General features: G+C 38.7%; 1 protein-coding gene and 1 long non-coding RNA gene across 3 annotated transcripts in view; one reads left to right on the forward strand and one right to left on the reverse strand.

Moving 5' to 3' along the window:
- LOC311305702 (transforming growth factor beta-1-induced transcript 1 protein-like) overlaps positions 1-24,962 on the reverse strand; it is a gene marked incomplete at its 5' end in the record, with an annotated part of 97,537 nt that extends 72,575 nt beyond the window's left edge. Inside the window, 3 exons of the mRNA XM_084433511.1 lie at positions 10,109-10,245; positions 11,894-12,651; positions 24,822-24,962. Of these exons, the coding sequence (XP_084289637.1) occupies positions 10,109-10,245; positions 11,894-12,651; positions 24,822-24,962 (1,036 nt within the window). The remainder of the gene's footprint in view (positions 1-10,108; positions 10,246-11,893; positions 12,652-24,821) is intronic.
- LOC311306647 lies at positions 2,933-5,669 on the forward strand. 2 transcript variants are annotated; one of them, XR_014630195.1, is made up of 6 exons: positions 2,933-3,304; positions 3,710-3,761; positions 3,952-4,016; positions 4,117-4,176; positions 4,260-4,357; positions 4,542-5,669. It is a non-coding gene; the product is annotated as an uncharacterized lncRNA (long non-coding RNA). The 2 variants fall into 2 exon arrangements; XR_014630194.1 differs by having other exon boundaries at positions 2,933-4,016.
- Positions 24,963-27,214: the final 2,252 nt, after the last annotated feature.

The raw sequence follows: 27,214 nt of genomic DNA on the forward strand, positions 1-27,214 counted from the left end.
TATAAGCGGCTCTGGCATAGCAATACAAGTGTTTCTTACAGGATTTTTTGTTAAAACTGTGGTGGGTGGACCTTGGTCCTTCTAGGGGGGTTCGGGGGCATGCCCCCCCGTGAGAAAATTTTGTGCATTTTAATGTTAAATTCATCAATCTGGTGCACTTTGAGAGTTCAAAATTAAAAGCTCCAACCCATATTCAGTGTGCAAATTAAACAAAGAAAAATTCAAACCTCTTTAAGTTACAGTGTCTGTTTACATTACACCTACTATATAATAGTTATAATATTAATCCAATGACAGTAATAGCCATATTTTGTAAAACAAATGCACTAAAAAATAAAGGACACTTTCATAATTAGTTTTGTAACAATTTCTATACTTGAAAGAGATAAGCACATGATCTTTTATTTTGACGCAAACTGCATCAAGCTTTTATTTTGGCGGAAAACATGGTTTACAAACGCCTGTCATTAAATTTCTAGTGAATTGCGGTAATGGTCAACTATGCAGATGTGGAAATAATCTGTAACTGGGTTATGGGTTCCTACACTCCATCATGACATAACCTAAGTGTTTTGAAAGTAGTTCTGCTTACCGCAGGCTCTACACTCTCTCATCTCTCTCCTGATCCTCCGTCCTCACTATCATCATCTGCCACAGGAGCTGACGAAGGTCAGAAAACATATATTTTGACACATAAAGCGTCTGCTTTAAGGGCCTGGTTCTATTTTTTCACGCTATTTCTCTGCACATTCCTTGCGTTTCTTCTCCATCTCGCAGACTATTCTGGCAGATATTACACACTGACACTGCTGCACGCTCGCTCACTCGTTTAAAGTTGTGATTGGGCCAGCCCAGTGTCAATCAAGGAAAGAACCAATGGGCCGCTGATCTACGTGTTTCATGGGCTGGTCTGTCAGAAAAAAAACTAACACTGACTTTTTTTGACCAATGCATTACACCGGCACAAACCCAAAACGCAAGCAAAACAAAACAAAACGAATGGCCCGCCGATGTACACATTTTATGGGCCGTTAAAAAAAAAAAAAAAAAAAAATATGAGATGTATCGGCCCAAAAAGCACGTCGGCCCACCGGGCATTTGCCCGGTATGCCCAATGGCCAGTCCAGCCGTGATCATCGAAGCAGCCTTTTGAAAGGGAACAGTTACTTTTTTAACAGAGGTTAATTTTGCTTTAATATAAAAATAAACTCATCTTTTTCCCCTTTCACAGACACTGTGATCAAACAATTTCCAACATGTCTGAGGTGCGAGCACTGATTCGAAGGAAATGCAACAATGAGGCAAACTCAAAGACCAATCACTCCAATTCACTTGAAGGATGAAGATGGTTTGAGTTGTAACAGTACTGTAACTGTTTGCAGCTATTAATGACTGCACTTTATTGACTGTAGTTAGGTTTATTTATATTTATGTTAATGTATTTTTTTTTTTACAGTTTACATATGCTGCTGTACTGATGTACACTGGGTGTAGTACATTAAAGTTTACTAGCTTTCAAAGTGTGTGTGTTTTATACAAATATTTTTTAATGTGTTTTATTGAATGATAATTTTTCCACTGTATTTGTAATACATTAAAATATATTATTTTCATAATTTTAGCATAAATGAGGCAGAAAATGCTACTGATAACACAGTAATAGTGTACTTGACAACTTTTAAAATACACCATTAACATATTTAATTATGTTAACAAAATAAATAAAAATAAAGCTGAAATAGTATGTTAAAAGCATATTTTAGTTCATCTTCAGTGTGTCTAAAAATAGCACAGTTGAGTACACTAAAATGTTAAGTTTATCTTAAGTACTAAAGAAAAACTTAGTATATTAAGTACAAAATTAGTGTGCGAAAATGGAGCAGTTTAAGTACATTATGGAGGTGTACTTTAATAAAATGTATTTTAGTGCACTTTTTTTAACCTATTAATACATTATAAGTATAATTTGTATATATTTATTATATATTATTATATTTTAAATAATTTATTATTGTATTTAAAATGCATTAAAGATGGTTTCAGTTTTACTAAAAGTGGTAACAAAATACATTTTTTTAAAAGCTGAAATAGTATATTCAAAATACACTTTAGTTCATCTTCAGTGTGTCTCAAAATAGCACAGTTGAGTACACTAAGATGATTTTAAGTTTATCTTAAGAAGTACTAAAGATAAGCTTTTAGTATATTAAGTACAAAATAAGTGCGCGAAAATAGAGCACTTTAAAGGGGTGGTTCAGGATTTTCAACATCGGACCTCATTTTCAAGTGAGCCTGTTTGTCATTCATCAGTGGAGACAGTTTTCAAAAAAATTCATCCAGTCCTTACTTTTGGATAGTTCGCTGGTGCTAGGCTAGCGCGAGTCAACGGTAGATGCGTTAGCCTGCCATTAAAAACAGTTTTACCCACTCCACAGTACACCAAAAGCAAATAAATTATATAACGCCAGACTATCGATGTAAATGTCTGTTGAGAGAATAATGTTAGAATTCAAACTACACTTGCATCTCAATGATCGCATTACATTTACAGGAACTAGTTTCTCAGCAGTGGCGGAATTTTACTTTGCTCCGGTTAGTACTGCGCCGAAAAGTAAACTCAGAAAAGAAGCGCACTACAGTCGGGACGTCTAGCTAGCTAGTAGTAGTCTCGGTTGCCTAGGTAACTTAATATCACTCCGCCGCTGCTTTAGACTGTGCTAATAAACACAGGGAACAAAGTATAACTACACTGTTAGACTTTTCTGTAATTTCTACAGTTATTTACTTTAAATCCCCCAGTGTTATACTGCTATTTCTCTTTACAGTAAATAACTGTGATTCCCATTGCATCATGGGAATTTTCTGTGACGTCTAACACCACATACAGAGACTTACTGTATTTTTTAAATTCGCTGTATACTACTGTATTTGACGTAACTGCCTCTCTGGCTGGCACCATTCCACCGTGCTTTTTATTTCCTAATTTTTGCCTTACACCGCGTGTCTACAACGCTATAATAGCCAGAGGCTGTCTATATTGGACACATTGAAGCGACCGGACCTTTAAATGCAAACCTGTTTATCCCTTGTAAGAACTAGCGCGAGCGCTTGGACTCGTATCGGACTACGTCTGAAATATAACGGCCGCGGCGCATCACCACACTGTCTGGGATTTGTCGTGTCGCGTCAGAGCATCCAGTGTAGGCTAGGTAATGGGGTCTGTCTTTTGTTGGATCGCGACGTTCGTGTCTGGCCCGGAGAAGAGACGGAATTCACTTCACCGAGAGAGAGATCAGCAAGCAAGGTAAAAAAAAAATAATAATTAAAAAAAACATTCTGTGTATGTTGACCATAGACTGGCTGTTGACAGGATTGTGCCCAGTTTAACGTATGTTATAACGTTAACGTTAGCCTAACGTTACTCGTCGTCAACATGGCGGTAACGAACTTTACCATGGTAAACTGAGCTAACGTTTCATTTTACACACTTTGTTAGATTATTGAATTGTCGAGTTAAAATATGCCAACGAGCAACGCGTTTACATTAACAATACATGTGAATAAACTAATGTGAAATTCTGTTTATATCCTAATGTTGGCCTACTGATGAGAACCTTTATAGTTTTAGCATTAGTTTGCAAACTATACCATATTATAGGTTTTTTTTTTTAATGGAATTTAATATTTACTTCCATTTTTGTGTTTAAAGGCAACTGCAACAAAGCGCCAATTCGCGCCAGTGACTTAGCAAGATTCCAGAGGTAGGCCAGCCCATTTGTGATATATTTTGAGATAAGTTTGCTGAAATGATTAGCATACACTATGTGAAAATTGCTTTTGAGCCACTGGTGCAGACTAGGTAGCTTACAATATCTTATAAAATCTCTATAAAATTGGCTAACTTTATATCAAATAAGTGACCTTTGCATTATGTCTAACTTTATTACACAGCAAATGAACCAATCAGAAGATGGACCATTGTCTTTGTTCAGTCTCACCAGATTAAATGTATCCAGGTAAGCACTGCAGTAAAACTCTCACTAATTCATTCAGACCAAATCTAGCATTCTAAACAACTTAAGTTTATATTTTTGCATTATTTTTATATTTTATTAGCCAGAAGACTCTACCATTGCAGTTCCACCTGACTAGGAAGGTCCTAATATCAGCGCACAGGTGGGTTAACTACTGTAGGAAGGAGAACGATCATCACACAGTGATTTCTTGCATGTATCTTACTGTGTATTTGTCTCAAACAGGTACTCCTTCACTGCAGACAAGCTGAAATGGGCTAAAATCATCTATTTCAGTCGTTCTTTCTATGAATCTCAGCATTTTTGGACAGAATTTAGGATTTGTAAGTATTAAAATTTTATCTGGCATAATTTAATTTAGTTCCTTTGTATGCTATTTATTGACAAAAGCTGTTTACAAATATATATTCTTAAGTTTTTGTGAAAATAATAATAAAAATTAACAAAAAAGGAGGTTAAAAATAATGTGACACTAATATTCTCTCTCTCTCTCTCTCTCTCATATAGTTTTGGAACCGGGATCTCCTCTGAAGGACTGAGTACATTTGTGTTTGTGGGCACGCATGCAGACCAGGGAACACTCTGATGTTGTCAATCAAGTTCTGAACAGGAACCAATCTTTGGAGAAGTTCGTTTATTCACAAAGGTGGACAAAAACATTGTGTTGGCTTTTTAAAGATTATTTTGATGATGACTTTTACTCTTATGCTGTAGAAAAGATGGAGTAGACAGTCAGACATTGATAATAATAAGAAATGTTTCTTGAGCATCAAAGAGACTTCTTTCAAAAACATTACGACACTTAAATACTTCTTTTGGCCACCAGTGTACATGAATCCAACACATTTTTGGAAATAAGTAAATTATTTTTAAGGTGGGGTTATGTGTCATGTATTGTGAAAAGAACTGTGTTTTGTCCTGTTTTGGACATTTCCTTTTTAAATGCTTAATGTATTTATGTTCTGCAGTTTTATGAATGTAATGGTTGATATTTCATTATAATACTTGTAAGCTAAACAACCAATGACTCTACATTCATTTAGTCAAATGCTAATGTTTTGTTTATGGTTTTATGTATGTTTTAAAAAATGTTTGCAGTGAAGGACAGCACAAAATGTGTTAATTTAACACATTTACACATCTTTGTGCTAACCTCTCTGACATATTTACTTTGTTAAAATCATTAACACAATGAATGAGTTAAAATTAACACAAAAAATGTTGTCTCTAAACTCACCCATTAATGTGTAAAAATTTCACACATCATTTCCAGCATTGGCATGTTTATTTTGTGATATATATGAAATGTTTTAAATAAAAAAATGGTATTTTGTGATAACTTTGTCTAATTGGTTTGTATGAAAGTAGTACTTATGTAGGATAAAAATAAAATTAATCATATATCAAAATTATCAAATCTAATTTATATTTAGTACAAATAAAAATAATTACAGTAGTGTACTGATTAGCTTAGTTTTTACAGTAATGCACTGTACTGATTAGCTTCGTTTTTACAGTAATGCACTGTATTACACAAAACTGAAATATGGTTTGGTACTGTAACTCTTAATTACAGTAACTTACTGGCAACAGTGTTGCCAGTAAGTTACTGTAAAAAACCCTTGAAAAGTCTAACAGTGTATTGCAATACGATGAAAGGGTAGTTTGATTTCTAACATTATTCTCTCAACAGACATTTATATCGGTAGTCTGGCGTTATAATTGATTTGCTTTTGATGTACTGTGGAGTGGGTAAAACTGTTTTTAATGGCAGGCTAACGCATCTACCGTTGACTCGCGCTAGCCTAGCACCAGCGAACTATCCAAAAGTAAGGACTGGATGAATTTTTTTGAAAACGGTCTCCACTGATGAATGACAAACAGGCTCACTTGAAAATGAGGTCCGATGTTGAAAATCCTGAACCACCCCTTTAAGTACATTATGGAAGTGTACTAAGTGCACTTAAATAAAATGTATTTTAGTGAACTTTTTTTTTCACCTGCGTGTTAATTGCAGAAAATATAAAACAGAGAGAGAGGACATGATTAAAAATATGGAAAGTATAGGACTAACTGGACGTGGACTGAAGGACATACTGTAATGTAGTGGAAGAAAACAAGGAAGGGAATGTCTGTTCTGTTTTATAATAAATACACGACTATTGACAAGGATTTGACATATTGCTGTAGGAGTTAATTAACTCCGTTAGATGGCAGTAGTGCAACATAAAGGATGCAAGCTGCCGTTAAAAATCATTGACGAAGAAGAAGAAGAAGAAGAAGAAGAAGAAGAAGAAGAAGGTGAAGACATGAAAAAAGACATGACATTAGAGTTCTCAACGGGCCTGAAAATAACAACCCGACCCGACCCGGCCCGTGGCTTTTAAAGCCCGGACCCGATGTAACCCGACACATCAACATGAATTATCTGCCCGAACCCGGCCCGCGGCCCGATGCCGCGGCGGATTTTTTTTTTTTTCATACACGTATTATCATGACCAGCAGACGGAAATTCAAATCAACCTTTAATGTTCACGACTTCACGCCTTTTAACAATACAAACAACTGAAACAATAAACTTTAAATATATACATAGGCTGTAGTAGTGACGGTGAATTCACCTGAGGCAAGTTTACTTTTCACCAACTCCATCTACTTCTCCAGGCTAAAGGCATGCACGCAGCGGCGTCAGGTCTGCCCCCGCCCCTCTCCGTGATGCGCTTGCACGCAGCAGCCAGACTTTCTTTACGGTGAACAGCAGGGACGTGCACAGGAATTTTGAGGGGCAGTTGCTCTGACCTGAAAAAGGGCAGCAGCACCCCCCCCCCCCCCCCCCCCCCCCTTTTGCCCATACAAATTGCCTTATCTGACCGTGTTTATGTCCAAACTCAATGCCTCATATTATGGTCTTATTATTATTTATAAAGATTGCAAAACGAGATGACAGGTTTATAACTTTGTAAACAGTATACAAAATGTATTAACAATATGTTAAATGTCACCAAAATACACATGAGAAAAAGAGTTCCTCATATTGTTTATTGTTTTTATTTTTTATTTTATTGTTTTATTTTATTGTTTTAAATTTGAAAAGAAATAATCTGGATTGAATTGACAGATGGGGAAAAACTCGCTTCTAATAAAAAAATAAAAAAAATAAAAAAAGCTTAAATTTCGGGAAAAAATACAATCTTTTTTAACCTTTTGGCTTCCCGTACATTCAGTTGTGCTTCTTGCTCGTATTTAGTTCTGATGGTACTTATGGTAACTGGGCAACTACGCATGATTTGTAGTATGATTGCGTGTTACACCGGTCGCGTGCAGCGCTGCAGCCACGTAAACAGAGTTAGCCCTTCTCCTACTGACTTTCACTTTCGGTGCCCGAATGAAAGTGAATGAGGCTTTGCGATTTTTTTTTTTTTTTTATCTAGGCCTACGTGAAATTCTTTATTTATTTATTTTCCCCCTCGGAAGGGCAACGTGAGTCGAGAAGGGCATATGGGCAGTTGCCCGGGCAACCTGAGCAACCCCCCTGTGCACGTCCCTGGTGAACAGCAGCGATGATTAATAAATGTTTTTTTTTTTTTCACTGACTGGAAAAGATTAAGCCCGAGGTCCGACCCGACCCGAGTCATTTGATTATATTTTCGACCCGAACCCGCGGGTCCCGTCGGGTTTGTCGGGCCGACCCGACCCGTTGAGAACTCTACATGACATTCCCATTGTCTCACTGATGTTCTCCGGTTAAGTGTGTTACTGGTATACTGGGGGTGTCAGTAAAAGGCAAATTCTTAAGCCGTGCCGTAATTTATAAAGATTACTTTGTTGTATTTGAACCACACAATAATGATGGCATTAGCACACTTCAAGTTTACTTGGAATGCAATTGCAATGTGTTTTAAAAACACTAAAAGTTTGTTATCAATATAATATTAATGCATGTTCAACACTCTTACAGTGTAATTGAATTGCAATTGTAATGTCACCAAAATACATTTGAAGTTTATGCTGAGTGAATTCTGCATTTCAAAACTTAAATACAAGAGTATATTTAAAGTGTACTTAAGTATACCTGGAATAGTTACACTTTAGCACAAGCAAGTATAATAAATACAACTTTAATTGAACTTGATGAGTTTAGTACAAAATTTGTTGTTCTAATTTAACAGACTTAAAGTATACCAATTTATAGTGGGCCACTATATTGCACTTAAGTATACCATTTTTTCACTAGGGCTGCTGTACCATTGAAGTGTAGTTGAAATATTAATTTTGTTTCAAAATCAGATTGCAAGATTAATTTATGTTGACATAACGATTCAGTTGTATTTTCAATGTATTAACAAAAGTCATTTAATCATCAACACATTGTAACATTGACCCAACAATATGACCAATGATTCTTTTTGTTAATTTCAGTGTTGATTCAGCAGTGATGTAGAATTAACATCACAGTTTAACATTAATTCAATAACTTTCCTATTGATTATTTTAGTTTTATTTATATTTATTTATATTATTTCAATATTGATTCAACAGCGGTGGTGTAGAATCAATCATAGTGTAACGTTGATTCAATGACATTACCCTTGATTTTTTCTTTTCTGAAATCTTCCCAGTGTTTCAACATTAATTGCATGTGTAAAAGTGATATTGAACCAACATCACTTCATAACGTTGATTCAATGAAATTACCATGGATTTTTGTTGAAATCTCACCATTGTTTCAACATTAATTGCTGGTGCAAAAATTATATTGAACCAACACCACTTTGTAACGTTTATTCAATGCAATTAGCATAGACACATCAATATCAACATTGAAACATTGCTTGCTATCTGGGTACTATTTCTGAAAACACAGGACGTGAAACAATCCTGTACAATGATAAATAGTAATACTCTGCATTGTTATCACATGACCTTACAATATCACCTCACCTTTAATTAAGAAAGTGCCATCGTATTATAATTCCTAAAAAGAAAATGTTCTTATTTTGCATTTGCAACCCAACTTTTGGCAGTCTGCAGTCAGTTGTGCGCAAGCAAATTTAACTGATCGTGTGTATTTTCCAGATTATTTGTATACAGCACAGCTACTTTTTTTTTGTAAATTAAAGGTAGGACACATTAAAGGGTTAGTTCACGCAAAAATGAAAATCCTGTCAGTAATTACTCACCCTCATGTTGTTCCAACACCGTAAGACTTTCGTTCATCTTCGGAACACAAATAGATATAAGATATTTTTGATGAAATCTGAGAGCTGGCTCACTCCTTCATTGGCTGCAAGGTAATTTCATCTGCCAGCCCAGAAAAGTTAGTAAAGACATCGTTAAAATAGTCCAAGGGACTACAGTGGCTCAACCTTAAGTTTATCAAGTGACGAGAATACTTTTTGTGCGCAAAAAAAAAAAAAAAATACGACTTTATTCAACTATTCATTTTCTTCTGTGTGGGCCTCTGACGTGAGTTCACGAGAGCGTCACAACGCATGCGTGAGAACTGAGAAGATGACGCAGATGGGTCTCAATGTAGTGTTTAAAACAGGTTCTAAAGTGTGCATTTCCTTAATGTCCGAATTGTGAGAAACTAATGAGAAAACGTAAAAGTGCCTTACCAATGCCACAAAATGAATGGCTTACTTTTCACACTTTCCCATCAAATGATCGTAAGCGTCATCTCCTCAGTTCTCGCGCATGCGTTGTGGCGCTCTCGTGAACGTCAGAGGCCCTAGTCGCTTGTTAAACTTAAGGTTGAGCCTTTGTAGTTCCTTGGACTATTTTAACGATGTCTTTACTAACTTTTCTGGGCTGGCAGATGAAATGACCTTACAGCCCATGAAGGAGTGAGCCAGCTCTCAGATTTCATCAAAAATATCTTAATTTGTGTTCCGAAGATGAACGAAAGTCTTACGGGGTTGGAACAACATGAGGGTGAGTAATTACTGACAGAATTTTCATTTTTGGGTGAACTAACCCTTTAAGGACTGGACCAATGACTGTCATGGGCTTGCAGGGTTATATTCTGTTCTTGTACATAGTCAATGAACAACTTTTAGTAACAAGTTACTCACCTGCGATGTTGAACTGTGTGGCATTAAGCTCCTGTAGTAAGTGATCGAGTTCACTCAGCCCTCCCCCCAGAACCGAGGCAGAGGAGAAAGCAGGAGGAGGGTCTGCTGTGCGTGGGAAGCGTGGCTTACATACGGTACTGAGAAAAACACAAGTAAAATAAAAAAATCTATTAGTAAGGGCCTACTACAACACTCACAATCTCAATGTGTATTCCAAGGAATAGTTCTTTCAAAAATAAAAATTCTTATATATTTTTATTTAGGCCTGGACGATGAGCTCTTCTGCTAACCAAGGCTGTATTTATTTGATTAAAACAAAAAAATGAATACAGCTGTTTTCTATATGAATATATAGTAGAGTGTAATTTATTCTTGTGATCAAAGCTGCTGAATTTTCAGCATCATTACTCCAGTCTTCAGTGTCACATGATCCTTCATAAATCATTCTAATATGATGATTTGCTGCTCAAGAAACATTTCTGATTATTATCAATGTTGAAAACAGTTATTCACATTTTTATTTCAGGATTCTTTGATGAATAGAAAGTTCAAAAGAACAGAATTCAGAAAAAGAATTTATCTGAACTAGAAAGCGGGGGGGGGGGGGGGATAAAAGGGGGGGATTTTCATTCATTCAAACCTTTATTTAACCAGGATAAAAAACTCCTTGAGATTAAAAATCTCTTTTACAAGAGTGTCCTGGCAAGTGGCAGCTGCACGGTTTCAAATAGATACAGAGACACTTACAGACAAATACATAGACACACTTTCACTCATCATATTCAAACAACAAAATCATCATAAAAAACCTGGGTCCTAAATCAATTTAAAAACAGTGACAAACAGACTGCCTTTCTGCAAGATCCTTTAAATAGCCTTTAAAAGAATAAAGTGAGACCAACTCCTTCAACTGTAGTTCATTTTTAAGCTGATTCCATGCAGATGGTGCTGCAAAATTAAAAGCCTTTTTGCCAAAGCCAGTATGGGCTTTAGGGACTGTCAATAAAAACAGATCCTGTGAACGCAGTTGATATGTCCCTGCAGACCTCGGGAGGATGTAAGTGTTCAGATAAGGAGGAAGAAGTCCTAATACTGCTTTATAAATAAAAAGATGAAAGTGCATCCAACGCCGAATGGAGAGAGAGAACCACTCGACCCGAGAATACAGCAAACAGTGATGAGTGAGAGATTTTAAGTTTGTGATGAATCTTAAGGCTCCATGAAACACCGTGTCCAAAGCATGAAGACACCGGGAGGTTGAATGCATATATAAAATATCACCATAGTCCAAGACAGACAAGAATGTTGCATTTACAAGTTGTTTTTTTGCTTCAAAAGATAAACAAGACTTGATTCTAAAGAAAAAACCTAACTTCAATTTCAGTTTTTTAACCAAATCTTGGACATGCAATGTAAAAGACAGTGATTGATCAATGGTAATGCCCAAGTATTTGTAATGTGACACCACTTCGATTTCTGTACCAGAAAGTGTACAAATGATTGGGACATTGTTTTTAGTTGATTTTCCCCGAGTGAAAGTCATGACTTTAGTTTTTTTAGAGTTTAAAAACAATTTTAAAGTAATAATAATAATAATAATACATTTTATTTGTATTGCACTTTACACGTGAAGAACACATCTCAAAGTGCTACAGGTGCACAGGTAAAAACACTGAACATAAAAACAGTCAAAAACAGCAAGAAACAAAATTATATTAAGAAAATGCAATACAAAATAAGTGAGTCTTTAAATTATTTTTAAAAACCTCAATAGATTGTGGCGACCTTAGGTGGTTGGGGAGGGTATTCCACAGTCGAGGCGCAGCCACCTGGAAGGCCCTATCTCCCATAGTGCGGAGTTTGGACTTAGGGACCTGGAGTTGGTGGCTATCAGAGGAACGGAGAGATCGGGTTGGGTTTTGCTTATTGATGAGGTCTTGGAGGTACACTGGTGCTCTGCAGTAGACACACTGATAGGTCAGGAGACAGATCTTATACTCAATCCTGAACCTAACAGGAAGCCAGTGAAGTTTATGGAGGATGGGTGTGATGTGCTCAGATTTACGCACCCTCATCAGGACCCTTGCAGCGCAGTTCTGAATGTACTGCAGTCTCTGCAGGCTACTGCCAGGGATCCCGATGAGGAGTGCATTGCAGTAGTCGAGCCTGGAGGAGACAAAGGCATGAACCAGCTTCTCTGAATCGGAAAGGGAGAGGGAGGGGCGGAGTTTAGAGATGTTCCGGAGATGAAAGAATGCAGTCTTACAGATAAGTTGGATGTGGGTGTTAAATGATAGGTGGGGGTCAAATCGAACCCCCAGGTTTGTTATAGAGGATGTGAGAGAAATGTCATGGCCAGCAAATGAGTAAATGGTCAGGGTGGAGGATCGGAGTTGGTGTGGGGTCCCAATGAGGAGACCTTCAGTTTTGGAGCTGTTTAGCTGAAGGAAGTTGTCAGTCATCCATGACTTTGTCTCCTCCAGGCAGGCAGTTAGAGTGGGGAGTGATGATGTGGGGGATGTGGGGTCCAACCTGACATAGAGCTGAGTATCATCAGCATAGCAGTGGAAAGCAACTCCATGCCTGCTTATCCCCAGTAGCCAAATTATGTTGCAAGATGTTAAAAGCGGATTGTAAATTTGTGATTGCTTGATCTAATGTGGACCCAGAACAACGGAGAACAGTATCATCAGCATAGTAATGATAATTTATATTATTTATATTATTGCAGAGGTTGTTTGTATAAATGATAAAAAGAAGAGGCCCCAGGATTGAGCCTTGAGGCACCCCTTTTGAAATATTTAGGGAGGCAGAAGTGAGGCCATCTACTTGCACACATTGTGTTCTCCCAAATAGGTAACTGTTGAACCATCCCACTGCTTGTTCTGAAAGTCCAATAGAGGTGAGTCTTTGAAGGAGTATTTTATGGTCCACTGTATCAAAAGCTTTTGACAAATCAATAAACAGTGCTGCACAGTGCTGTTTATTGTCCAAGATTTTGACCAGGTCATTGACAACTTTTGAAACAGCTGTTATTGTACTATGTTGTTTCCTAAAACCAGATTGAAATTCGTTCAGAATATTGTTATTAATTAGATAGTCTTTTAATTGCATACTGATAAGTGATTCCATTAATTTGGCTAATACTGACAATTTAGAAATAGGCCTATAGTTATTTATATTTGCAGGATCACCACCTTTGTGAAGGGGGAGAACATTAGCAGATTTCCAGATGGCTGGTACTTGATTTGTAGCTAAAGAAAGGTTAATTAAATATGTAACTGGATTTGCTATCAAATCTGCAGCTATTTTTAGAAAATATGGTTCCAATTTGTCTTGACCTGATGATTTTTTTTTATCTAGATCCTTCAAGGCCTTCCTTACTTCTGGTACGGTTACTGTCTTGAAATGAGATGGTTGAGCTGACAGTAACTGATCAACAGGACATGCAGTGGAAGAACTGGAAATTGGATTATGTAATGTTTCATAAAGGGAACTAGCAGCAATGAAATGATTATCGAAACTATTCAAAATTTCATTTTTGTCAATGATTTTTTTGTCATCAACAACAATACAAGATGGTACTTCTATATCTGTTTTTGCTTCCGTTAATAATTTGATTGTTTTCCAGAACTTAAGAGGGTTATTTAAGTTTTTCGATGTTTCAGAAAGGAAATAAGCGGATTTGGCATTACGGATTTTTACAATACATAAATTACGTAAACGCCTAAATTTCAACCAGTCAGACTCGAGCTTTGACTTTCTAGCTTGAGCCCAGGCTTGATTTCGCTCTAGAAGAAGGTCAGACAATTCATTACTAAACCAAACATTATTTCGCCCTTTCGCTCTATGTCTTTTGAGTGGAGCATGCTTATTCACCAGGCCTGTGAAACCATCATAAAAAAATGTCCAAGCATTTTCAACATCATCAATAAGGCTAATTCTTCCCCAATCAAAATCATACAGATCATGTAAAAAGCCCTGCACTGAGAACTGCTTCATTGCCCTCTTAAAGATTATGCGCTGCCTTGTTTTAGGAATTTTTGTGTTCCTTACAGATGCTATAAGACAATGATCGCTTATATCATTTGCAAAAACAGAGGCACAGGAGTATTTGTGAGGGACATTTGTAAGAATAATATCAATTAATGATGATTTTTCTGGATGTTTTAGGTTTGGTCTGGTGGGGCTATTCACAATCTGAAAGAGATTATAAGAATCACAAAATTATTTAAAATTATCAGACATTGGCAAAAGCCAGTTCCAATTAAGATCTCCTAAAAAGACAATTTCATTATAATTTAGACTTGTTAAAAACTCCCTCAAAGAAGAAAGAGTGCTACTGTCAGCTGAGGGGGGTCTATAACAACCAACAACTGTAATGTGAAGACTCTTAGAAACTTCTAAGTCAAGGGCCAACAATTCAAATTGTTTGCTTATTGACTTTGAGACAATTACATTCACAAGAAATGACTTTTTCACATATATTGCAACACCTCCACCCTTTTTAGGTCGGTCTGTTCTGAATAAGTTGTACCCACCTACAGTCACATCCTTATCAGAAATAGATTTGTTGAGCCAGGTTTCAATTAAAACAAAAACATCGGCATTGGTTGAAAGTGCCCAGATACGAACCAGGGCCCGGTTTCCCGATAACGCTCACTCTTAGCGCGCTAAGAGAGCTCGAAAGATATATCTTACCAAAGGTGTTTATGTTCCTAAGTGTGTTCCCCGAACCATACCTTAGGAAGCTACTTAAGATATACCTTCTTACGTGCGACGTTACCCGGCGCTGTCCGTGGCGATGGTGCTGAATTGTTTGATATCGATGGCTCGAGAATCAATTATTCTCTCGTGCAGGGGCTGTTTATGTGAGAAAGCGGTGATCTTTATAAATGAAGCACTTCAGAAATAGTTGAAATTGCAATTTATTATGATTATTGGATATTATAAAAAATAATCCAAACTATAATAGCCTATAATAGCCTAGCCTACATATTTTAAAATTGTAACATATATTGCTGCCACAATAACCTTTTCAAAAATGTACGTGCCTTCTTCTCTTTCCCATTTTTGTTCGCTGAGGTGGAGCTGCGATGAAATATTGTTCTTGTAAATACTTTCCAGCATTTCAGTAATAAAAGTTTACATCTTGCGTACGGTGCTCGGCACTGATCAAAAAGGATTTAAACCGTGAATTTTGAATCTCTTGTAAACTCTGGTGTGGATTCAGACGGCAATTAAATTACCACATGACCTGTTTGTCAAAAAACAGAAGGTACTAATTTGGCCAGGGATTTTTACGCGGGTTGGGTGAGAAAAACACTGATATTATGGATTCGGACGGCACTAAAATCACCGACTTAACCCTGTAAATGTTTAAAATACCGGACGAGCCCATGAGAAACAATATTAGCGTCCGAATAGGACTTAACTGACAGTAGCCTATGCTTTCACTGGCCTTTAAAAGAGTGTTTTAATTAAATTAATAATATTGTATAATAATATAATTACAAATCTACCAACAATCAGTGTAATGACAATTTTATTCTTTGCATGAAAACACTTGAATACTGTCTGGGTGTATTAAAACTTCAGAATTATATTCATAATAGACCTGCAACAGTGATAAGGTAAAGCTAAGAGTGGTCCAGACCAACCTTACGAAAGTGTGACTTACAAAAGATATACTTAGCGTACGAACGTTTCGGGAACTGTCCCATAAGGTTAAGAGAGAGGTTAAGGAATAGGTTAAGAACTACTTAGAGATAAGAACGCTTTGGGAAACCGGGCCCATATCTATTTTGCCAACCAGACTACGAACATTCAAATGACAAAATCCCAGGCCCTTTCTGCATTTAAAGCTTTCAGGGGTGTCATATGACATACTTTGCTCTGGGCCTGGATTTGGGTGGACATTCCCAGAAATTAAAAGCAGCAATATAAGCAAAAGTCTCTGTTTAGGCAGTTTACAGTGATGGTCCACAACCAGATGACTGCCAAGTTTAAAAGGGCTGCTCCTTGAGACCCCAGATGGTTTTGCAGAGCCATAAGACAGCTTAAACGTTGCACTTCTAATGTGCCAGAGGTGAAGAGCAAAGGCTGGGGTTGAATGACCGCAGCCAGCTGATGGCTTGTTTCGCTCCTCCCCCGGAGTAAACAATCCGGAAATGAGAGCAACGCGTTTCCATGGCAACGAGGGGAGATTCCAATAGAGGCGCACAGCGCTATCAAATACAGCGCAGCAAGAAACATCCGCGACTTTAAATCCATTTTAATTCAATCATTTTAATCAATATCCATTAAAAACTCAAGATCCTCTTTTTCGAGTAGAGTGACTCCACCACCAGCTCCGCCCCCTCCGCAGCGTCCTCCCGTGACTAAAATAAATCAATACGCTGAATTAAATTGACCAAAAGTAAAGATTTATAATGTTACAAAAGATTATATTTGAAATAAATGCTGTTCTTTTGAACTTTCTATTCAAAGAATCCTGAAAAAAACCTATTGATTTATTTAACCCCCCCCCCTTTAATCCCCCCACTTCCTAGTTCAGATAAATTCTTTTTCTGAATTCTGTTCTTTTGAATTTTGTATTCATCAAAGAATCCTGAAATAAAAATGTGAATAACTGTTTTCAACATTGATAATAATCAGAAATGTTTCTTGAGCAGCAAATCCGCATATTAGAATGATTTCTGAAGGATCATGTGACACTGAAGACTGAAGTAATTTGATCACAGGTATAAATTACAGTTTAAAATATATTAAAATAGAAAACTGATATTTTTAAATTCTCATATTTATGTCACGAATTAGGTCCAATCAAGATGATGAACATTGAAAAGTAACGAGATTACTTTAATAAGTAACTCAAAGTAATAACCATGATGCGAGACAGCGTGTAACACACAAACAGTGTGCACTTAAAGCAGAACTCGGCAACTCTAGCGAACTCTAGTCACTTCTTCACTGTTTTTTCCCTTTTGTTGTCGCATGTTTTCCCCACGAGCTCCCCCTACAGCTGTGGGGCGTATATTTCACAACACTGTCGTAAAAAACTCACTTGCGGCGGCCTCCTCCCCCTCCCTACCGCTGCTCATGTGCGTTTTGTTATGATCGGAGCAAGCCAACTGTATCGTGTGGAGCTATGTCTACCGAGCTGGGTAATACATCATACACATTATCATAGAACATTGACATGACGTAAAGCAATTCGTGTTTCGCGCTCGTTCTCGTTCTCGTTCTCGCTTCTCACGAGACTTCCAATTTCTATCTTGCCGGGACGGTAGTCCCGAAGTTGCAAGGTTGGTTTTCCGCCTGGGAACGCTGGGGGGAGCAGGGAAAGTCACCAATATATCCAGAACAGGTTGTTTAACCATCTAAATGATTTCTAGACAGTTTTATTAAGTTAAAAAAGTTACCAAGTTCTGCTTTAACCCTCTGGGGACCAAGCTGTTTTTGGGGTCCTTGAGATGTTCTGACATGCTCTGACATTTGTGCTTTTTTCAGTTATTTATAAACATGTTAATGGCAAAGGTGTAAATTCACTCTATATAGCACAAACAGGGCTACCATAATATGCGAGCAACGTGTATGTAGATGTTTGTATTTTTAAGAGAATAATGTTTATGCGTGGTTATTGGAAAAAATTTAAATGAAAGTTGCTGAATTAAGACCACAAAACACATATTAAATATGTGTCCACAAGACTTTTGACTAATGGATGTTTTCCCTTTGAGTTCTAGCTTCAAAATTATGTGAAAATAGTCTTGCTTTATCGTTCACAAAAAAAAAATACATTGATTTAAATGGTGTAAAACAGGTTTTGCTTGGAAAGCCAATATGCGAGGGGGAGGAGTAGTTTACACCTTAGATTACAATGTCCCACCCACTCTGCATAATGATTCTGCATAATTAGCCATTCATTCAGGTGTGACACTGACTGAGCCACAATGCAAGGACAAAAGATGTATTTAGAAGAAGACTTATATTGACCATTTAAGATTTCGCTTACATCTATCTTGTAAATATGTTTTGCTATTTTATTAAAAATGTTACAATTACAACAATAATTACAATTTCAACAATATTTCAAGTGTACTCTTTCTTTGTAAAAAAGAAAAAGAAAAAAGATTATAGGCCTACATTTTATCATATGTATTCATTATTTTGAATATAGCAAATATATATATATATATATATATATATATATAATATATATAAATAATATAGTTATATATATATATATATATATATATATATATAATGTTAGATATGAGCAGAAATTGCTAAACAAAAGCTTAGGCTATTTGATGTGGCAGTATATTCTACAGTAGCCTAAAAACTGTACCCAAATCTAGTCAACAAGTGACTGACTGTAACGTTGTTTTTATGAAATATTAGGGCATATAAATGCTAATTTGCAGTTTAATACGTTGCTTATACAAATACATTTTATTTCAACATATTCCAGTCGATTTTTACTCATCTCAGTAGGCTATAGCAAAGCAGTTTATTCTTTCACACACAGACGCGCGATTCATATTTAGGCTAAACAGTCTTTACAAATATGTACCCTTCATTCATCTCACAGAAAGGCGAGTCATATTATAGAAATGCGATTCATCTTTTTGCGGTTTGCATAGGCCTACACTAACGTTATTCCATAACGTTATTCCACATCTACACTTGAGAAAAGAAAACAGCCTACCTCACTCCTCATCGGGATCTGCTCCTCATATCAGGAGATATTGCTCCTCATATCAGCACTGTTCAGAGGAAACTTTTCTCCAGGTAGGCTATATTATGCCTCACTCGATTGCAACGCGCTTTGTTTACAGCTGATGTGGGCGTTCTCAGAATTTGCGTTTGAATAGCACGCGCTCTCCGGGGAGTGGTCAAATTACTTTTGAATGGCTCGTAATGAGCTCGACTGGAGTCGCTCTCTTTTTATACAGATTACAGAAGCTGATAATATTTGTTTTTTATATAAATTACTTCATTTAAAAGATGCGATCTCAAGCTTTATGCCCGTGGGTCTGTTTGCCTGTTTCAGGGACGTGCACAGGAATTTTGAGGGGCAGTTGCTCTGACCTGAAAAAAGGGCACCCCTGAAAAAACTCACGGGCTATGAAGGACTGAGAATAACAGGGTCTTTATTAAAATATATATATACAAAGAAGTAAAACACTGAAATACAGCACTCAATCACCTTAACTACTACTAATAATAACACAGATTTTATCAATAAAAATGCCACTGACGATTCTGATTATCGATCCGATTCTTTAACGATTCTTCTTGATAGCACTGTGTGGAAAAATGTAGACAGTCATATGCTTTTCAAAAAAAAAAAAGTGGTTTTATTTATTTTAAAGCTTGAGTAAGCAAACTGTACTTTTTATGTAATTTATGTAATAAATAGAACCTTATTGTAAAGTGTTACTGATTAGTTATACACCGATTCATACATCTACTGAGTTCACTGTTGGAAAGATCATTTTAACCATTCATTAAAATGAATCGGTTCAAAGGAGTCATTAGTTCGCGAATTGGACGTGTCATGCGCGTTGTGATTATCCCAGCAGTTAGGACATGGACACGTCCAAGATTTGTGTCAACACAGAAAACATTTCATCACTGCTGGATAGTTTTTTTTTTTTTCCGTTTAATTAAAGTTTTGTTTTATGTCAGCTGAATGTCCGGAACGCTTTTCAGAGAAGATAAGGCAACTTATTTAGCACAATTCACACCCAGCGGTAATTCAGGAAAAAAAAAATCTCAGAATGCTCCACATGAAACTTCCGACCGTGTCGATTTATTTTGATTAATATGTGCGAGGGAGAGAGAGCAAGACAGCGCTGAGTTTGGAGACGGTGAAGTCTTGTTTACACTTTCGCCTGGCTCCGAAGAGAGAGAGTGCGCGCGCGCGACCGAGTCTCTCTCTCTCTCTCTGCCCTCTATGCTCTCTGCTCGTTCTTTCAGTTAAACATGCGCCCAAGCTGTCACAAGCGCAGCAGTTCTACATTAACGTTACTCACCGATCAAATAAGACTTTGGCGGGACAAAAAATCACTTTGGCGGGCGCTAAATCAAGTTCAATGCAGGAAAATTGCGCGAATTTAACTGAATAGTACAGGACCATGCACTCGCACAAATGCGACCACATACATTTTTAACTCGCACATTCTCAAAAAATGGTCGCAGTCTGGAACCCTGATGATGATCGTTCGTTTGTTATACATCACAAACTCACCTTTCCCGACAACGTTGAGTCGTCTCACCCGACAACCGCGACAATCTCCTTCTAGGGCCGCTGATGCAGGCTCAGCTCAGGTGCCGGTCGCGTGCAGCGCTGCAGCCACGTAAACAGAGTTTGCCCTTCCCCTTCCCCTACTGACTTTCACTTTTGGTGCCCGAATGGAAGTGAATGAGGCTTTGCGATTTTTTTTTATTTATTTTTTTTTTATCTAGGCCTACGTGAAACTCTGCATTTTTTTTTCTGCAACACTTTTTATTTATTTATTTTTTCCCCCTGGGAAGGGCAAAGTGAGTCGAGAAGGGCATATGGGCAGTTGCCCGGGCAACCTGAGCAACCCCCCTGTGCACGTCCCTGGCCTGTTTGACTGAATTTTCGCGGAGTTATAGATAATTTTCGAACGCGTTTCAAATGGGAGTTTACTGACAGAGAGAAGGCAGAAATCGCATCATGTTAATTTTTCTTTATTTGTCAAAAAGCAAAACACTTTATTTTTATTGTGAGTATACAGAAAAAAAATAGAAACTGAACAGGATCGATTGATGTATTACACGAAAATGAAAGATCAAAATTAACAGAGCATTTAGTGTTTATTTTCATTGCTAAAAAAAAAAAACGAGCAAAACGCGCGGGCGCGTTTTTGGTCCCCAGAGGGTTAACACAAACAATAACCGACCATGAACATAGACACGAGAGGAACTTAAATACACAGATCAATTAGTGAAGACAAGGTGACAACAGCTGAACTTTACGTGGGTTGTGCCTCGGCACGGCACAGCGCGGATGAATCCAATGTTTTGAGGAGAATGTGCGGCTGTCATTCACCGCGCCGGTGTGGATACAGTCATACGGAATCACAGATTCTACTTTTTGGAAGTATAACCAACATAAGAATTTTCACCGGAAAATGTCATCTGAACAAGTAAGGAACATACACTTTTGTTCTGACCAACTAAGGGGAAAAAAGCATTGCAGTAAATCACGCTGATAAAATTTAACGATCGCTTATCATATCACGTCAAACGTGCAAATTATACTTTGTTCTCAAATTGTTAATGTTAACAACATCAGCGTACGTTAGAACGTAACGTTGACTTGACGACGTAATTGGGTGTCGCCTTGAGAGACCAATCTACTTCGAGAGTATTAAAACATGCCAATGCACATTGGCATGTGATAATTGCATCAGCTGCTCTGCTTGAGCATGAGCATATAACGAGCAGCAGGTGCGTCGCATATTGTCTTTCGCTTCGGAGCCGAGCGGTTCTACTGTTCCTGCTCTACAATCTTCTGACAGTGTTAACCCTCTGGGGTCTAAGGTGTTTTTGGGGCCCTTGGGATGTTCTGACATGCTCTGATATTTGTGCTTTTTTCAGTTATTTATAAACATGATAATGGCAAAGGTGTAAATTCACTCTATATAGCACAAACAGGGCTACCATAATATGTGAGCAACATGAATGTAGATGTTTGTATTTTTAAGAGAATAATGTTTACGCTGTAAAAAAAATTTACATCCCCAAGTCAAAAATTTCAAGTGACCGATAACATCTACATTTTTCAATTATTACGTATTATTTCTCATTGAGCCAATGTTAACAGACTATTGCAACAAGAATTTCACTTGGGCCAATTGAAAAATTTAGATGTTATCGGTCACTTGAAATTTTTTATTTGGGAGGGTTAGAATTTTTTTACAGTGTATGCGTGGTTATTGGACAAAATAAAAATGAAAGTTGCTGAAATAAGACCTTAAAACTCATACTAAATATGTGTCAATAGGACTTTTGACTAATGGATGTTGTCGCTTCGAGTTTTGGCTTCAAAATTATGTGAAAATAGTCTTGCTTTTTCGTTCACATAAACCAATACATTGATTTAAATTGTGTAAAACAGGTTTTGCTTGGAAAGCCAATATGCGAGGGGGGCACGAAGGAGGAGTAGTTTACACCTGAGAATACAATGTCCCACCCACTCTGCATAATGAGCCATTCATTCAGGTGTGACACTGACTGAGCCACAATGCAAGGACAAAAGATATATTTAGAAGAAGACTTATATTGACCATTTAAGATTTTGCTTACATCTATCTTGTAAATATGTTTTGCTATTTTATTAAAAAGGTTACAATTACAACAATAATTACAATTTCAACAATATTTCAAGTGTACTCTTTCTTTGTAAAAAAATGATTATAGGCCTACATTTTATCATATGTATTCATTAGTTTGAATATAGCCAACATTGGAACAGCTAACATCTTAGTTGATTACTTTATTTTTGACAGAAATTGTATTTTATATATATATATATATATATATATATATATATATATATAACATATGAGCAGAAATTGCTAAACAAAAGCTTATTTGATGTGGCAGTATATTCTACAGTAAAAACTGTACCCAAATCTAGTCAACAAAATGTTGTCTTTCATATTTCGCCTGACTGTAACGTTGTTTTTATGAAATATTAGGGCATATAAATGTTAATTTGCAGGTTAATACGTTGCTTATACAAATAGCCTACATTTTATTTCAACATATTTCAGTCAATTTTTACTCATCTCAGTATAGCAATACAGTTTGCTAAAACATCATCATTTATTCACACACAGAAAGCGATTTAAATTTAAACGGTCTTTTTGCGAGCTGTGGTAAACAGCGCACATCTCTGCCGTTCATTCATTCACAAACAGAAACGCGATTCACTTGAGAAGGAAAAAAAACTTACTACAGTATTCCTCAGCTCAATCTGATCCTTGCTCCTCGAAATACCCGCACTTCTGAGGTACATTTTCCATTATTATTATTCCTCACAGCGTTGCGAGACGGTGTAAACAAGTAATGATCTGAATAAACTTGTGTTTTATCGAGCTGATATGGGGGCGTTCACAGGTTTGCGTGGATTGCCTCATTCGTTTGCGTTTGAATAGCGCGCGCTCTCCGTGGGCGGGGTCACATTAAAAATAATTAGATGAGATGAGAACAACTGACATCTCGCTCTTTTCTTACAGATTACATGAACTGAGAATATTTGTTTTTTATATAAATTACTTCATTTAAAAGAAGAGAATTCAAGCTTCATGCCTGTGTGTCTGTATGTCTGTTTGACTGAGTATTCGCTGAGTTATTGTTCATTTTCGGACGCGTTTCAGAATGGACTTCACTGACAGAGAGAAGGCAGAACTCGCTTCGTGTTTATTTTTTTATTTGGCAAAAAGCACAACACTTTGTTTTTATTGTGAGTATACACAATTAAACTTCAAAAGAAGAAAACGAGTCTGCTTCTTCAGGAGAACGCCTCTTCAAGCTGGTGTTGGTGTTACAGCGCAGACAGCGCTGGCCGCGATCTCACAGAGAACAAAACAGCTGTTTTCACAGCTCAGAATGTTGCGCCTTCAATGAGAATGTGAGTGCTCACATCAGGCTTGCACTATCATCCTGTTTGTGTAGCCGCGGTCATCCCTGGGTGCTTCAGCACCAGAGGGAGCAGTTTTTTCTCAAAGAGCATACACGGTTTGACACTGCATCTTTTTCAAGACGTCATTCAAACCGTGTATTTCTGGATGTGGTCGTTTCCTATCCTCATGTGATGGCCACATTCACTGTCTCGCGTGCCTGGCAGCTTCTGGATGGGATGCTGGTCATTCTCATGAAGGACCTAGCATTTCATTCGGGGCTCCAGGGGAGGATTAGATGTCGATCGCTGCATCAGAGAGAGGGCTGTTACGCTCTGGAAATGAAGATGATGCTGAGCTCACACTATAATGTTGTGCATGCTCATGCTGAATCAGATTCTGACTTGACAGCCATGCTTTCCCGGGTTACACTGGGGGTGAAGTGCGACACGTAATTGCCTTGCCCCGCCCCCTTGCCTTCCAGGATTTGTGTGAAAAACTTTTTGCAATATGGAAGCATTTTGGTGCCAATATGGCAAGCCAAATGTGCCAAAAGCTGCAGAAAGTTTTTCCTCTCTCACTACCCTCAATGGTAGGGCGGCAGTACTACTGCAGACCGCCTCTTCCCTGCATGTGACAGCCACCCTGCAAAAAAAAAAAAAAAAAATTGTGGAAGGCCAACAGTCATAATGCATGAGGGTAGTTCTGAGTCGGGGTTGAGCTGCGCCTGGTGACTGACCATGTTAAAGTCACAGCACTGGCCCTCGGCCAGATGATGTCCACCCTAGTGGTCCAGAAGCACCCCCTGGCTAAACCTTACCGAGGTGTGAGACATCGCCAAAGTTCGCTTTCTCGTTGCTCCCATCTCACAAAGTGGCCTTTTGGCGACACTGTTGGAGACTGTGCCCAGAGGTTCTCCGCAGTTCAAAAGCAGGCTGAGGTAACCAAAAGCTTGCCACAATGTGCTCCCTGAGTCACTGGTGGGCTGCCCCTCAGTCTGTTTGTCACCAAGGGTGTCAGTCCCTTACGAAAAAATAAAATAAAAATACCTCCACCACAGCCAGCTCTATTTTGACGTTGAGCTTTCGCAGGAAGACGGCACCACCTATCTCAGCAGCCTGAGACAGATGACCCAGAGTCAGCTGCTCTTCCCCGGTAGAGGACCGGGCGGAGAACTTTTGTTGAATCATACTGGTGTCTCAGCCAGCGGTACCAAATTCTCAGCAAAAGCAGCTTCTCTGTCTCTGAGTCCCAAGAGAGCGTGGTTGGCAGTGTGCGACGCTATGCCTTGCCACCCTCTGCCCCCTCTTGCTTCGCAAGCGGTAGCCTGTTGGGCTCGAGGCCGCGCCTATGCTGTCTCACTCATCACCTGCAGATCGGTGGAGTCAGGTTAGTGTTGCACACTTAGAACCCACTTCGGGCCGCTATGCCGTCCGAATCGGGTCCCTGCGGGTACGTCTGTCGTTGGTCCCGCTTGTACGGTGTATTCTCAACTACCTCAACGACTGGCTTATCCTCGCCCAGTTGAGAGAGCCGTTGTGCGAACACAGGGACATGGTGCTCAGTCACCTCAGTCACCTAGGGCTTCGGGTCAACTGGGAAAAGAGCAAACTCACCCCCGGGCAGAGGATCTCTTTTCTCGGTATGGAGTTGGACTCGATCAACATGACACCGCGCCTCACCGTGGCCCATGTCCAGTCAGTGTTGAACTGCGTGAGCTCGCTCAGACGCAGGACAGCGGCACCACTGAAATTGTTTCAGAGGCTCCTGGAGCATATGGCATCTGCAGCCGCGGTAACGCCACTCGGATCGCTTCATATGTGGCCGCTCCAACACTGGTTCCATGATTGAGTCCCGAGATGGGCGTGGCAGAGCGGCTCGTGCCGGGTCCAAGTGACCCCGCACTGTCGCCAAACTCTCAGCTTGTGGTCGGACCCTTCATTCCTGCAGGCAGGTGTTCCCCTAGAACAAGTGTCCAGGCATTCTGTGGTCTCCACAGATGCCTCTGCCACCAGCTGGGGGGCCACGTACAACGGGCATGCAGGTTTAGGTCTGTGGATGGGGCCTCAACTGCATTGGCACATTAATTGCCTCGAGTTGTTAGCAGTACGTCTTGCGCTGAGCCGCTTCAAAACGCCGCTACTAGGCAAGTCTGTACGGACAGCACTGCGACCATTGCGTACATCAACCGCCAAGGTGTCACAACTCGCCCGCCATCTCCTCCTCTGGAGTCAGAAGCATCTGAGGTCGCTTTCTGCCGTTTACATTCCGGGCCTGCTCAACTGTGCAGCCAACGAGCTCTCACGGCAGCAGGTGCTACCGGGAGAATGGCGACTCCATCCCCAGGTGGTCCAGCTGATTTTCAGGCGCTTCGGGACCGCACAGGTAGATCTGTTGCCGCCCCGGACACGTCTCACTGCCAGTTGTTCTATTCCCTGACCGAGGGGACCCTTGGCATGGATGCTCTGGCACACAGCTGGCCCGGGGCCTATGCAAGTATGCGTTTCCCCAAGTCAGCCTTCTTGCACAGACCTTGTGCAAAGTCAGGGAGGACGAGGAGCAACTCTTGCTTGTTGCGCCGTATTGGCCCAACCGGACCTGGTTCCCGGAACCTAGTGCTCCTCACGACAGCCCCTCCCTGGCCCATTCCTCTGAGAGAGGACCTATGGCACCCGCGTCCGGACCTTTGGAAATGCCTTGTCTGGTCCCTGGACGGGACGTGGAGGTTCTAGGTGACCTACCCCAAGCGGTAGTTGACACCATCTGGAGCTGAGACGTGAGGAAAGGAAGCAAGGAAAGGAAACGAGGATGCACAAATAAGAATTGAGAAGCATCCAGGGAATTGCATGGTTCTTTCAGGAAGTAGGGTCATTTTCTGCATTCCATTCCACAAAGAATCCCTTACATCAACTTTTGTTGCACATACCCAGAGGAAAATTTACTGTTCAGCTGTTGCTTTTCTTAAGCTCAGGAGACAGCAGTGATTATCAGATATCTCTCATTTTAGCCCTAGTGAAAAAAAGTATACTTAAGCTTATTCATATGTACTTTAGTATAACTAAATGTATTTTTGGCACACTATAAATTGGTATACTTAAAGTCTGTTAAATTGAAACAACTAATTTTGTACTAAATGCATTTTAGTTGTCCAAAAGCCGTGTTGAAGTTCAAGTTGTATTTAATATACTTGTTTGTGCTAAAGTGGAACTATTCCAGGTATACTTAAGTATACTTTACATATACTCTTGTATTTAAGTTTTGAAATGCAGAATTCACTCAGCATAAACTTCAAATGTATTTTGGCAACATTAATAATAATAATAATAATACATTTTATTTGTAATGCGCTTTTCTTAAACCCAAAGCGCATACAGTAGAGTGAGCAAATACAACAAGAGCATTAAAAACAATTAAGGAAAAGCAGCCTTAAACAAATGTACTT

The sequence above is a fragment of the Rutilus rutilus genome, assembly GCF_951802725.1.
Source record: "Rutilus rutilus genome assembly, chromosome: 16".
Taxonomy (NCBI): Eukaryota; Metazoa; Chordata; class Actinopteri; order Cypriniformes; family Leuciscidae; genus Rutilus; species Rutilus rutilus.